The sequence below is a fragment of the Oryzias latipes genome, chromosome 4 (assembly GCF_053564925.1).
Source record: "Oryzias latipes strain Hd-rR chromosome 4, Olatipes_Hd-rR_3.1".
In the NCBI taxonomy this organism is placed as follows: domain Eukaryota; kingdom Metazoa; phylum Chordata; class Actinopteri; order Beloniformes; family Adrianichthyidae; genus Oryzias; species Oryzias latipes.
In genome coordinates, this window is record NC_136240.1 from 18,360,719 (window position 1) to 18,376,308 (window position 15,590).

Sequence of the window (15,590 nt, forward strand, 5' to 3'; positions counted from 1 at the left end):
TGAATAAAAGAATCAAATTTATATTTACGAGAGAAAGAATTTACACTGAAACATGTCCTAATGCATGCTTTTAAATGTGTCATACAAACAGATGAACAACAAAAAAATAACAATGAAATGCAAAGATTAGAATAAACTTTGTTGAAAAAGACTACGGAGAGAATGAGCTTGTGAAAAAACAGGAAATTGTCTAAGAAATTCTAAAGCAACATAAGAACGAAAGCATAAGTAATTGTGACTTTAGCTGTCTCTTCCACAATTAAACAAAACAACGGAGACATTTTAAAAGAGCAAATGCAAATGAAGACAGCGGTAGAAATACAAACACCTTACGATCTCTCACTTTGAACAGAAAAGACACTAATAGGTTTTGTAATTTTGAGGTAGTTTAGTTTCATTATGCACTAAAAAATGAAGATGAAAATGTAAAAATGACAGCCCCCCCCAACAGACTAATCTACACAAATCATAATACCCACACACACACACGCACACACACCCACACACAGACAGACAGACAGGCGTCTTACACTGTTGATGCGTTTCTCTTTGATGTGAAGAAGCTGCTGCTGAGCAAGCTGCATGTGCAGCAGGTTCTGGAGGACTAGTCCATTACTGACCATAGCACTCTGCAGGATACGAGGAAGAAAGACATTACGATAAACATTTCCTCCCATAAGCGCTCATCTCAGATGGAGGTTACTTTGGAAACCTGGTGAGCTTTTCCCAGTGTGAGCAGAGCTGCAGTGAGGGGGGGTCTCAGGAATGGCAGGGTGTTGTTCCGGCCGTACTTTCCTAAAAAGGCAAAAAAACTTAACCAAATTAGCTGGTACACCCAATCCCCAAGACCTAGACTTTGGTTTAGGTAATAAATAAATATCTAAAAGTGTTAACAATGGAAGGATAACAACATTAATACATTAAAAAATCATTCATTTGAAGGAGATTTCAAGAAATCAAAGAGAAAACTGGTTAAGAACAACAACAAAAAACAAAAAAACAAAAACAAAAGCATTAAATTAATGTTGAGAGTACTACAGGAAATGTATCTCCTGTTACGCTTTATTCTTTTTGAAATTAACATTTCATTTAGATTTTAGATTCCATGGAAGGTTCAAAGAACAAAAAGGAAAGAAAATGCTTAAACTTCAAGCTACTTCTTCTTAGTCTTTAATAGTGCTGGTAAAAGCATTGTATTTACAGTCAGACATAGGCTAAGTGTTGATCTAAAGTCACTGACCTTAAGTAAAAATTAAACGCAAAGCAAACAAATCTGATATACTGATTAAGATGAACTGTAATTGTCCAAAAAATGTATTCCTCTTAATGAAAAAACACCCATGTTTAAAAGACTGACGTTCACTCTGTACTTTTAAAATTAGGATGATTTGTGACTGTTTCACCAGACTAAACATCTGTCATAGAATAATACTGCAGGATGCAGTAAAATAGGATAAATTAGTCCATTTTAGTTTCCAGGTATAAAGAGAAAATGTGATGAAGAGTAGTTTTTTTTTTAGGAAAACCAAAAGAAAGTAAGAAAGATATCTCTGGACCTATTGTGCTTGGATGTTACTCTAAATTAGAAGAGCACCTCATTTTTGCGTGCAGGCATCTATGCTAATGGCAGTTTCATCCAAAATAGGTGCAGAAAGTTTAACATTTAATCAAGGCTCTAATTTTAGACTTTAATTGTGCGTGCTCTTGTTTTAGAGAGCTCCCCATCCTCTCTGGGCCACTCTTTTTCCTGTTCTCATTTGTTCTGTTAATGTCACACGATTTCATTTTAATACCTGATTAGCCATTAATCAAATAATGAAGGCGAGGTGATTACTGTGGACTATATATTAGGCCTTAAAAGAGAGACAGACAGGGCATCCTTGATTACCAGCCACAGCATTCTGAAATGACAAGACTACAATTTTCAGAAGTCTTGGAAATTATTAAGGCTTGAAATTAAAAGGTTGCCAAAAATCATTGTGGACTTAAATGATGCACTTTGAAGCCAAAAGTTTTATATCTAAACTGTTTCTTCTGTTGCATGCTTCTGACTTTTAAAGTGTTCACTACTCTAATTAGTCTGTATTCTTGGCAGTCATTATCTTTGACTCAGTGATGTGAAGTTTTTTCAAACATTTACTGCAACAGGTCTTCACTTTCTTTGTCACTTCCTCCCAAATGTGGAAGTCTGTTCCCTGCATTTCCTTTGGCTGAACATGTCACACCTCCAGATTTTTTCCGAGCCACTGCGCTTTGTTTGAGTGTTTATTCCATCCCTGCACACCTCCTCTAATTGCTGTGTGTTTCCTCCCATCACACCTGAGATGATGGCAGAGCGGGCATTGACAGGGTCTGAGGGAGGGGCCGTCAGGGCAACAGCCTTTAAAGCGAAATGAGACAACCTGGCTTTGGGGACTTCATTTTAAAACTATTTTAATTATGTGTGACACAGCAGACCTGTCACATGCCTGCATACATGTGCATTGTTGTTGTGATTATCAAAAAATATCACGTTTCAGAAAGTGACACACCTCAAAAAGATGGCACCCTCTTTTTCAGAGGAATCACAAACTTGTGTTAAGTTTCTTCAGGTCTGAATACCTTCAGTTCTTTGTGGAGAAACTTATTGCTTGCAATCATACCTCCTCTTTTGCCACTGTGGTAGGGTCTCATGAGGATCTGCAGGGCAGCTGGATTGGTCATACTTGTCAGTAGCTGAGCCAGGTTCGGCTCTGGTAGCAATCCCTTCCTATTACTTAGGATCTGCGAGAGACAGACACAAAAACATAAACCTTGGAGAAAAAGTCTGCTTTTAGTACATTAAGGGTTTTGATCTTGTCAGGAACAGTCCCTAATGGTTGCAGAAATCATTGCACTGGTTTACATCATGGGGATATGTCTGCAATGTCAGCACAGGGGAAACAGTCTGGGAGACGAGAAGAGAAGGAAGAGGACACAGGACTTAGCTGCTCAAAAAACAAAGACAGTCAGGTTGGAGGGTAGAAAAAAAAAAGAACATTTATAAAAAAAAAAAAAAAAAAAGTTTTCCTTTTTTTTTTGGGAGACCATTACTCAGATATCTCTTAACCATAGGAGCTGGCATTTTGCAAAGCAAACATGCATTTGACTAATGGACCATTAAGTAGTAAGCTTTGTAGGGGAAGCAGCTAAGTAATACAAGCACGCTCATAAGGAAGCTGTGGCATTATTATCATACAGTATAAGCTGCTCTACAGAACTGGAATTTTTAAAGAGTGTTAGAATTTTAGAACTTTTTGAATTTTAGTTTAAGAGAAGAAACAATGTTCTGCTGTAAAGAAGAAAAGGTAAAGACCTACTAAGTGCACAAGCAAATGTGAGATTGGCGAGTTCCATTCTCAGAAGGAAAAGTCTCCTGAAAAACAACATGGATTAAGTGGTGTATATTATTATGATGGCCTTTGCAAATGCAAATAACTGTGTGCCAACTCAGATTTTCTACAGGGTAGATGAAGTATGACATGCAGCTGAAAACATGCATCATTGATAGAAGGAGCTCTCGAATCACTTCAGAATATCTTGGTATCTGGTTCATCTCTGGTGTCATATTTTAAAAATTGCACAAGGAAAATTTGTGTCTATTTAACAATCTCAGTTAAAGCAACAACTAAGCTTTGTTTGTATAGCAACTTGCACAAAGAGTGGAAGTCTAAGTTACGTTCATAAAGCCGATTGTTCCCTACCTAAAAGTGAACATCAACATGAAGTTTAATAAATGGTTCACAGTTGATCAAACCCCATAGAATTTGCATACAATATAATGGTAATCTTTTCTGCTGCAGGCTTTTACACACCGCTCTTGTTTCACTATTAGTCTTATCTTTTTAATACAATATTTTGTTTACCAATGTTGTTTTTTTATCCTGCATCCTCACTTTCAGATTAAATTTTTTTTTTGTTCTGGTGCTTTCTCAGTTCTTTCCCTCCAGTTCCTTCCCTTTGAATAATTCCTTCATTCATGCTCTGCCTGAAACTGCATAAAAACTGTGTTTGCCTGTAATTCTTAAAAAAACAACAACTTCATATTCTATCATTTGGAGCCATCCATAAAAGACGATGATAGTCTGGACCCGTATCTGTGGGTTGAAGGTGACATAGCTTTAACCTTAAACCTCTTTACAGCAATACGTGTTCATTTAGCATAAAATAAATATTTTTCTTTGAACTTCTGTGAAGCATTTTCTATTTCATTCTATTCTAATTGTACATAAAAAGCTTTTTATTCAGCTCGTGCTTCCCTTGTTACCAAGATAAGACTCAATTTGACATTAAATGAATTTCCTGGAAGTGAACAGATCTCTGTTGACCTTCCTTTAATCAAAATGACAAACTGCACAGCTCACATCCAAAGAGAAATGAAATACTCATTAGGCTAAATAAATTTAATTCAACAGACTCCAACATAATCTTGCTGATTTACTTTGTGTCCAATTGAATGGAGCCACTCTCGCTTGATGGCACTAATAATGTGGCAGGAAAATCAGCTGGCTGCCCCAAAGACATGGATGTTTAAAATAACATCAGCAGAATGGTGATATTTCCTGGTTGTCTGCCCCTAAGCTACAGCATGACTTGGGCTCGTATCCTCCTGTCACATCTGGATGATTGAGCTTTACTGACAGGGACAGAGTGGCTTTGACTCCATCCTGCCAACAAGAGACGCAGAGAAAAGTTTACCGCCAAAATTCTAAGATGTGTGCGTTACAGGAGCAAAATCTACCATTTGTGTGTGTGTGTCTGTGTTGAACAAGGCCACTCATAGCTGACAGCGTCTTTCAAGGGAAGAGAAGAGGAGGTGGAGGAGGAGAAATCTTTCATTTCTTTTCTTCTGCTTGATAAAAAAAATGTCAGCATGCATAGTCTGTTTGGCTACTGGCACAAAATCCAGCCACCCACCCACACAACAACACACACGCCAGGGAGGTAAGGAAGCCGCAAAGAAGGGAAGGCGAGAAGTATCACGCAAGACGACGAATGGAGAGAGAAGACAGGAGGAGGAAAGGAGGAGGCCATCTGGTCCTCACCATTGACATTCTACCAGCTGAAGAAATGAGAGAACTGCATCTGAGGAGAACTGTTGCCGGCAGTGGGTCTTGATCTTTTTGGTAAAGGTTTGATGTTTCTTTTATAGACTGCACACATTCCCTGCAATAATCCAGAAGGATGCCTCAAGCTACCGATTTAACCCCACAGTCCTCGCATGTTTCCTTCTTCCTCCTCTCTGTTCTGATCATTTTCCTAACCGCTTTAAATGTCATTCTCTCTGCTGCTCCAGCCTCTCCTAAGCCTGAGTTCTTCCGCACATTCTGCACAGCCCCAACCTTTTTACTCTCACCTGAAAACTAATGGCCTGTGGCAGATCCAATAAAATCGAAGTATTGCTGTCAGACATATTTTTAAAGAATTCTCTGTGTTCCGTTTAAATGAAAAGGTTACAACTTTACGGAGCAATCGCTAAGTCATTAAACCAAAACTGACAGTCTTACCTTAAAGTCTAACTTTACTTCGGCTTTCCATCAGCATGAAGTTGTGTCATTAAAATATATACATAAAATATCCACATCCCTGTGGTTTGCAGGTAAACCTGAGAATATAATATGTGCGAGGGTTTTTAATGACCGGAATAAATTAACAAGGTAATTCTTCTGGACTTTTAAAACATCTATATATTTTAGTGGGTGCATATTACGTGGAAAATGTGGCAGGTACCAATATCTTTCTTGTAGAAGTTAATTAGCGTAGCCAATGTGCCGATTAGAAATATTAATTTTATCTAACATAAAATCAAATCAATGCTATACTAGAATATTTTATGAAAATATCAAAAACTTTGCACCATAAACTGATAGTTTTTTAATTGTTTAAATAAAAACCCCACAAAATGACACAATAAATGGCTTTTTTGATAATAACAAAACCTGCCATCACTGCCTATAAATGTCTTTATAGCAAACCTATTCTCTAGTATTTCTGGTAGCTTCCAACTTTTTCATTCAAAGTACCCAGATTCTTTATTTTTATTTTTATTTCTGTAATGGCTCGCTTGAAAAGTTTTATTTAGTTCAAGACTTGTTGCTGGCCTTTTTAAATCGTTGTGCTTTTGTTTACATCAGTGTTTTTCAACATTTTTTAAGCCAAGGCACACTTTATCCTTGACAAAAGTCCCGCGGCACACCAGCATCCAAAAATTGAAAAAGGAGAAACTCTATAGTCTGTATTGATGTACAGTCCCTCTGCAATCTCACGTGCATTTTTGTGATAATTGTGGCAGAAAAAGCTGGAAGTTGCAGTTTTTCTAAACGTTGTAATAAAAGTTAAGTTAGTTTTCCGTAATAATTTTCAACTAAATTATTTGAAATTTTACCATGGTAGTTGTTTTTCCCTTCAGTTTATTAAGGTGAAATTTGATGTAACCTCACAAAAAAACAAACAAATATATTCTTTCTAAATATTTTTTTAATATTTATTGCAATGTTAGTACAAAGGCAACTGTAATTTTTTTAACAATTATATGATCACAAAATGTTTGATATATTTTACACAAAAAACTAACATTTTTGTTTTCTGTAAGCTACAAAAAAAGTGAACATGTTGAAGTTTTATTAGTTTTTCTCTTTACTTAAAGATGAAGTCTTTGCAAACTTTAACAAAAATGTTTGATTTCTTTTTAGATGATAAAAAGAAAAGACAATTGTTTCAATTTAGTTTAATTGTGTCTGTTGGCCACTTCACCTTAATCCTGTTTCTAAAATGTTGTTATTACTTCTACTTAAGTTTAACATATAAAATAATCCAGACCTTTTTTAGAAAAGTGTTTCAGTTAGAAAGTTGACTTGGACCAAACTCTGGGATGTTTGGCTGTTAATAAACACAAACCTTGAAGAAGAATTAAACTGTTGACCTCTGAATTCATCTAAAAGATTTAAAAACTGTTTGATGTGTGCTCGTTGTGGTTTCAAGACGTTTAACAGGGAAGACTCATTGTGCGCTGAGACACTGTCACTTTAACTCAATGCATCATGGGAGGTGTAGTGCGGAACAGCCGTGGAACGCAGACAGACCCGCTTCTCTGAGCTTCATTGTTTTGTCACTTGTCTCACGGTCTGATACCGGATCCCGCAGGAAGCTACACCTCTAAAGACGAGCTTTAGCTGGTATTTTTGTTGGAACTGAGAGACTTTACGAGCTAAATTGGAATGAGGAAGTAAAGACTTTAACCACTTCTGATTGGTCAGACTGATGACATCTGATTAAGCCTCTAAGAATGATTGGTGGAGACCGTTAAAGGGGCGGGACTTTTCCGAAAAGAGCTGAAGCTACGGCTAAATCGCGGTACCGTCATTCTTATCAAGGTGTCTTTAATAGAATCAAATAAACACAAAGAAAAAAGTACTTTATGATCTTTCATATTCCTAAGTGTTTTATCAGGGCCTGTTTGGATAAATACAGAGCTGATATCCTGGAGATGGTAAATGTTTTTAGATCAGTTAATGAGGGCAATTTCCCACGGCACACCTGACAATCTCCCACACTAGTGCCGCGGCACACTGGTAGAAAAAAAAATGGTTTACAGGGATGTTGACTTCATTTGCTGTATTACTAGTCAAAGATCAACACTTCAGAACTTTTTTTTGTAAAAGAATAAGTATATTTTGCACTGAAAATGAATAGTTTATTCAAAGGATTTTATTGAGGATGTCCAACTAAATGCATCTTTTATCAGCTGCAGAAGAAAAATACCCTGTCGCTTCAGCAATTCCACAATGTTTAATAAAAAGTAAAAACATCTTTGAAATATGATTCAATTTTTGTCTGGCAATATGACAAATTATTAGCATTAACTAACATTTTTATGTTTCTACATGTTCATGAATCAGCAGAAACATTTTTCCAATTTGGTTTATACCTTATTAGCTTACAGTTTCTTTATAGAAATACTGTGCGTATAAATAGTCTGTTCATCTGTCTATCGAGCTCTTTTTCACATGTATGGATGTATGAGAGCATTACTGTGGCACATGCTACAATTTGGGTTTATTTCAGGCAGCAGAAGACACCGGACCAGCCCAATCAGTCCACAGAACTATAATTATCGTGTCAATGCCTCTCTGCTACCACAGCACTGTGTAGGAGGAACATCCCGACTACAAAGACTGTCTCAGCCTAAGGGTGCATGTGCACCCTGTCAAAGCCCGAATATATCTCAACCCTGGATGCGCAATAACCATTTGGCACTGGATTCACAATTAGATGCATCCAGGAGAATTTCTGCTTGTTTGCTTCCAAAGTCAGAGGTTCTGTCGATGCTGCATCTGGTGTTTGAGATATGAAGGAATGTAATTAGAAGCATATTTAATAAATTTGCAGGATTCTCTAATGTAATTTTTTAGGAAGAGGTTTTAATCCGAAAGCATGGTGTTTTATCAGTTGCCATGTCTAGCTAGTCCTAGAAGATTTTAGAGCAGAATGTCATAGTATTAGTGATCTAAGATGAACTCCTTTTGGTTAAACTTTAACAAAGGTAGGTGAAGTGTGTGAACCCAAGAATAGCCGTTGACTGGAAAAGCTAAAAGCGAGCTGAGAATCTCTGAATCTGTTGTCTATCTGTTTGCAGCAAGTCGCCACAACATCATAGCCCTTTGACAGCAAATGTCATCAGAAATTAAACACTTTCTTTTGTGTGAACTGCATGTGCATTGTCGCTTGTGCTGATGCTCTTCCCTATTTTGGTATACTCACCATACCCTGGGCAGCAATGAGGGCAGCCAAGGTGCTTCTCCCTGAGGTGCCGGGGGTACAGAGCGACAGACGGACCTCCTGTCCTCCCACCAGTGTTCGGTCCATCTCTATCAGCACAGCCTCAGCCTGCTCTGCGCTTTCATATTCCACCACACCGAAGCCGCGCACAGGGCTGCCTTCATCCTGAGCAAGCTGCAAAAAGGGACATCATATCTTGAAAACTACTTTGGAAGTTATAGTTTGGCTAAACTTTTTCAAGCTGGAAGATTCTTTCAGATAGATGAAAGAATCCAACTCAGAGAAGATTTAGTCAGAAATCTGGCAGAACATAGTCGTGTCTGTTTTTTTTATACACTGTGAACAAAATGTAGAGTTTAATAGAAAAATAAAATTATGATAATACAGAAAAATCTTTTGCAACATCCCCTTTCCTAAGACTTTTCCTGCCAATAAATGTCAATTCTTTTTTTTTTAAACAGAAAGTTTTCAAATACATTCTTAAAAGAATTAGCAAACATGTGAAAAGCTTTAGTTGCAATTATACATATCAGTACTTCTCCGTTTGAACATTTTCTTGGATAAAAATGTTTACCTCAGGCAATTTTCCTGTCAATATCACTTTATTTTCCACACCAGTATATTTTACATTTTATTGTCTCTAATTTGCTTACCGGTAGTTATTATATAAACTGATCTGAACAACAACCGGAATGTCCTGCAAATAAATCATTGCTGGCATCCAGTTTCATGTCTGAGCTTTTCAAGCATGTAGATAATGGACCTTTGTTATCATGGCTGCATGAACACTGATCCATAAATTGATCATTCAAGGTTGAATGGCACTTATGACCATTCACATTTTAAGAAAAACAGTTTTCCTCCTATAGGAAAGTCGCTCAGCATTTGAAAAGCATCTGAATAATATATGCTGGCTAATGGTTTAAAGCCAGAGGAAGTCATTCAACGACATCTGCAAGTGAACTAGAAAAATGACCACTGGAAAAACGTATCTGACAATAAAAGTAAAGCTATATAAACAGAGTGCAAGGACCTTGTATAATTCCAACAGAGGCAGCAGATCTAGTGTACTAAAAAACAACAAAAACAAGAACACACCCCTGAAGCCATATTTGTCTCCACTTTTATTTTGCAGTCATTTTGCCCACAAGGTCTCACAAGTGGCTTTGAGTCACAAATGTTTTTTTTAAGTATCTACAATCAGACAGGCCCACTTTGTATCGACTAAATGTATTTTGAACCGTCTGCTATGTGTGCAGGAAAATAGCAACCATCTAGCAGGAAACACAACAAACAAATGTGGAGTCTGAATATAATCATGTATTGGATTTTTCTGCGCTTTTCCAGACGCCCAAGCACTTACATTGTCTATCCATTATTCATTCACATATATAGCAGGCAGTAAGAGCAGATGACAAAGAATTCACACTTTAAGCTTCATCAGAGAATTCAAAAAATTGTGCAGGGATTGTGACAGTAGCCATAAAAAAAAAACCTTTAGCATTTGTCATTCACTTCAATAGACGGTTCCTCTGTCCCGCTGCACCAATTGGGGTTTTCTTATTGATACTATTGAGTTTTTGATGAGAATGAAAATTAGTGAAACAGCAAGTAGATATACCTGCAAACTGAAGAAAAAACCCAAAGCATTAGCAGGGTTGTTCTGGCTTTTGAAATAAATCCGTACAGATGTGTGCAGCAGCTGGTTGATTATGCAAATTTGCATCCATTCCTAGAATTAGGATTGGCCATTAGCTCAAAATTTTGATAAATCTTTATAGATTAACAAAAAGAAAACAGTGAAGAGACAAAAAACTATAAAAATAAATCTTCAATCAAGGCTTCTGCCTTCTTCTGCCAACTAAAAGAGCAGTCACTTCTCAATTTTAGTCGCGAGACTTAAACAGAAGATTTTAGATTTAGAAGATGATAAATCTTACAGGACATTAAAAATATTGAATAAAAAAAAGTCCAAATCAAGCATTTACTTGACTCTTATAATGTTTCATTTTTAGTGACCAGTTAGGAATGTTTATTTTTAATCATTGCAGAATGTGCATCATTTGATTTTCGTGTTTGTAAATTATGTGGTTGACGTCTCGAAATTGGGATTAAGGTTTGAGAATATCACTACTTCAGAGCCATATATAAAATAATAAATTACAGCATTAGAACATTACAATCCGTGAATGCTTAACCACAGAAGGCAAACACAATGAAACCAAGTGCCAATATGATTAAGAACTTCATATTTTCCAATTGCTTGAAACACATTTTGTTTTTGCTGTATTCCCACAGTTTATAGCTAAATGCAGATAACAGCAAATCATTTTTCACCCATAAGTTCATCTGCAAATTTGACCAAAATCTAAAATTTGTTGCCAAATAATTAGGCCTGAGCAGGTTTCCCCTAGGATTACAAACTGTTTGAAACTGTTTTTCAAAAAAGAATAAATAAAAAGAAAACAGAAAAACCTAATGTGTTTGCACTCAAGCTGAGCATGTTAGCATTGCAGCTAAATCAAGCAACTCTTGACTTTCTCCATCCTCTCCCTTGGCTGCCATTCCCTCCGCTCTGAGGAGAAGATGGATGGATGGATGGATGGATGGATGGAATAACGAGAGGGAAAGTGAAGAGAAAATGAATCTATACAAGCAGTACTTTGATAGGCTATCATCATCAGCATGTTATAACCAAACTGTAAGGAAATGACTTGATGCACTTACACTTGAGGTGGATGGATGGATAGAGGGGTGAAAATAAATAAAGGAAAGAAGAGCGTGAGCGAGAAAAAAATGTGAGGAGGCGGCAGATCGAAAATAATAGAGGGGTAGAGAAAAAAAATAAAAGGGCGAGGGAGGAAAACATCAGAAATGGATGAAGTGGCAAATGACTGATGAGTGGAGAGATGGAGAAAGGTAGGCAGCAGGAGGATGCCAGGCAAGAGAAAGTAAAGGGAAAACAAACACGAACTTGACAACAATCATTTCTGTGACAAATACGTCTGAAAAAGATTTATGCTGAAGTTTTAACAAGTATGCTTGACAGTGTGCGAGTGTGCACATGAAGCCAACGATTTTTAACTCAAATTTTTCCCCTGTCTCCACTAACACCATTTGTTCAGGTCTGTACAATTATGTAAATTTAAAGTAGGCAAGTGTGGACTTTGTTTGAGTATTGTAAATGCCAGCGATAATTTAGTTCTCCCTGCATTTACACTTCCACTTTCTTTCTACTTTCTTTCATCACACAAAAATCCAAATCAGAAAAAAAAAGATGGTACAGCAAAGATCATTTAAAAGACACCATTAACACTCATTTTGGAAGAATTACCTGTGACACATTGTCAAAACATAAATGCACGCAATCTATAGCTAGAAATGAGGTGATAAAAATTGTATGTGATGTAACAGGTAATTGTCATCATTATTGTGCAAAAGCAGTTTTGAATTTTTGGAGACGAAGGTGGTGATGATGGAGAAGGTGACATCAATCAGAAAAAAAGGATTTTTTTCATATTGTATAGTTCACATATTCAGGACAAAAGTCCATCATTCTTAAGCAATTTTATTTTATTATTTCTTAGAATATCCATGCTACCCTTTTAGACTATACTGTGCTTTTTGCCATCAGAAAGATAGACAAAAATGTAATATGGAGTTAAAACGGGTTTGCTGACTGAATTTCTTGCTGGAGGACACATCTGTGTGTTAACACCAAAACACCAGCCTTCTGATTACCCAGCAAATGCTACTAGAATACAAAAAAACTCTTAAATTTGCATTATAATTGCTTTTCTGTTTGGAGCACTATGAACTTATTACAAAAATAAAGACATATGTAAAACTTTCTAGATTCTTGTGATGAAGTAAGTACAGGGATAACCTTGCACTTTTGCTAACAAGATGTTCTAATATCTGCTAATAAAAGCCAGAAACCAGAAAAATATAGAATAACAGTTTTTGGGCATTGGCAGTAAAGTTTAAGTCTTAAACGTAAGAACACATGTTCTTTAAAAATAAATAATAGCTTCATTAGTGTGATCTGAGGAAATGTAGGTATGGACTGTAAATAGCAGAAATCAAAAGATAATAGATTAAGCAGACTTTTAGCAAGCTATGAATTTTCTTTAGCATTTTTGGAATATTGTGAAGCACCTGTGCAGAGAGTGGGTAGCTCATTCAACAGAGGTAAAGAGTTTAGGCCTGAAGGTGGGCATTCAGGTGGGATTTGTTGTCATTTTTGGGGCAAATCTCTGGGCTGTAGCAGTCACTAATTCTGCAAGTTGTTCCTGTGCACAGATGATGAGAGGAATGTTATGTTTATCATAGGTCAAAGAAAGAATGTGAATGAATAGTCCAAGAGATCGTATTTCTTGCTTTTTAATAAATTTATTTTTTGAAATGGTGAAGACTTAATCATAATGAAAAAAACACTGGGAACAATTTAACAATAGATCAAAAGATTATTTTATTTGTGTAATGGTGAGGAAAAAATGTATTTAGCTCATACAAAAGCAAAGATTCTGGCCCTCACAGACCTAATACTACTTCTTTAAGAAGCTTTTTTATCCTTGTTCCCTGTATTAATGTCACCTGTTTGAACTGGTGGCCATACCCTTAAACAATGAAGTAAAGACCTACAACAAAATTAAGATGAAAATGTTGTTATTGACTAATTTTTTTGCATCATTATCCAAATAAGTCCTTTAAAAACCCTACACAGTGATTTCCTGGATTCTTTATATTTTTAACCTTCCACCTCTGACAGAGTTAGGTAAGTGAAGGTATGATTAAAGATAATGAAAAAGTGCTTTGGGGTTTACAAATTTGCCACTTCATTTCCTATATTACTCTGATTTGAACTTTAATTAGCAGAGCAGGTGTTTCAGGCTAGTTTTTAGAGGAATATCAGTTTAAACTGAATCCATCTTGGTGGGAGAAAATATCCGGAGGGGAAAGAAAGCACGGCCTAAATGAGTTGTGTGTTCAGTTGTGAGTGTATCACATACTAAAATATTTCCACTTTAATCTTACCGGTCAGTGAATTACTTCATCATTGAAGACAACAAAGCTCAGTTTCTGAGGCTACGACATTTTTGTTTGAGTTTTTTATTTTTATTTTGCTGCTGGTCATCCTCCTTGCCAAGCAGCATTAAGAACTATGCTTTCTACTTTTTAATATAACTGTCCTAAAGATGCAAACTATGGTCTTAATGTCAACTGCAGATCAGTCGTGCTTGATTCAGTCTAAAGCTGTGTTCACACCGTCCACAGCAAAAAAATTAAAGGACAAAAACATTTAAAAATTAATTTTTTTGTTCTGCAACCTTTGAGAAGATGAGCTTTAGAAACACAATTACTAGACTGCATAGCACTCTCCATCCATATGTGAGTGCATATGTGCATTTATTGGAAAAACCAAAGTGCTAAGCTAGCAATTGGTGTGTTTGACAGTTCTCCAGCTGAAGTCATGCTCCCACACCAAAAGACAGCGACTGCATACATGTCAGTGCTAAGACTCAGAGGAACACTTGTCTGTGCAAGTGTGTGAGTGGGAGTGTGTTAGCCACGTCAGTGGTCTGAGCTGAGTGATGAGGTCACGACAGCCTTGTCACAGCTGTCTGTGGAGAAATGTGACCCATCACGGTGACACGCTTACAGAAATCTGCATGTTGAGAGCACAACAACTCAGACAGATGGGGAGTATGTCTGCATGAGAGAAGCAAAGAGGACAAAACCAAAAAGGAGATGTGGATAAAAGCAAATATTAAAGTGGTGGGTTTTTTAAGGCTTTTCCTTTTGGATTAAGGTCTTGTTTGTAGAATACCCAATGCAGCTAAAATCTCTAAATATTAATTTTTCTTTCTGTTTTTTTTTGTTAAACAGTAAACCGTATTTAAAATCAGTTTTCTTGCTTTGGCAAAAATAAAATTAAATGCATTTAAATAAATTAATTTGCTCTTGGACATGTGTTAATGAGGCCCGTTCTATAATTTAAACTCCACTGTAAGGAGATTTTGCCCTCTTTCACTAATATTGTTTCCATAGCAAGGCAAAAAAATAATCAAATCGCATTCCTAAATTATTTCCTAATTTATTCCAGAGCCTGTAGCAGCATATTTGGACATTTTGAAGAAGTACGAGTGCAGAGGGGCACATTCACATTTAATAACTTATACTTAAGGGCTTGTTGCTCCATTTGTGCCCTCTAATTATCCTCCTTTTAACCCTAAAATCTTATCAAGTCCACTACTTTGTGCATCACTGATGGCATTTAATTATGCTTTGAATTTTCTAATTAGCCATGATTGTGAGTGCTTCAACTTCTCTCAGCCATCATTGTAACATTTCCAGTTGCTTGTATTCCATCGGACGTCTTCCTTTGACATTCATCCCACGCCTCCCCATCCGTCCATTAAGCTCGACACCAACAGTCCTCACCTTCATCTTTTTCTCCTTTATTTAATAGATCTGGCATTCGGAGCTGGACTCTCCTCCATCCTTCCCTACATTGCCAGCCTCCCGTCATTTCTTTAAATATGGTTGACATTTTTCACCCTCTCCTCCCTGCATCTCTGCTGACTGACTCAAGCTGAAGTGCTGTCTGAAGGGCCCTTTAGGTGCCAGCAATGTAGCACTCAGGGCAGGGGCATGGGTTAAGTGCACTCTGAACAAAGGAGATATGTCGAGAGCGTTGGGTTGTACCTATGTGCCCAGAGACTAGTGCTTGTTTATGGAAGACAAGCAGAGACTGCTGACAGTTGAACATATAGAAATGATCTAGAACATAT

General features: G+C 36.8%; 1 protein-coding gene across 1 annotated transcript in view; it reads right to left on the minus strand.

Moving 5' to 3' along the window:
* raver2 (ribonucleoprotein, PTB-binding 2) overlaps nucleotides 1-15,590 on the minus strand; it is an 86,012-nt gene that overhangs the window by 21,273 nt on the left and 49,149 nt on the right. The window contains exons 5-8 of the mRNA XM_023954321.2: nucleotides 8,779-8,970; nucleotides 2,643-2,763; nucleotides 713-795; nucleotides 531-629 (exon numbers count right to left, since the gene is read on the minus strand). Of these exons, the coding sequence (XP_023810089.1) occupies nucleotides 531-629; nucleotides 713-795; nucleotides 2,643-2,763; nucleotides 8,779-8,970 (495 nt within the window). The remainder of the gene's footprint in view (nucleotides 1-530; nucleotides 630-712; nucleotides 796-2,642; nucleotides 2,764-8,778; nucleotides 8,971-15,590) is intronic.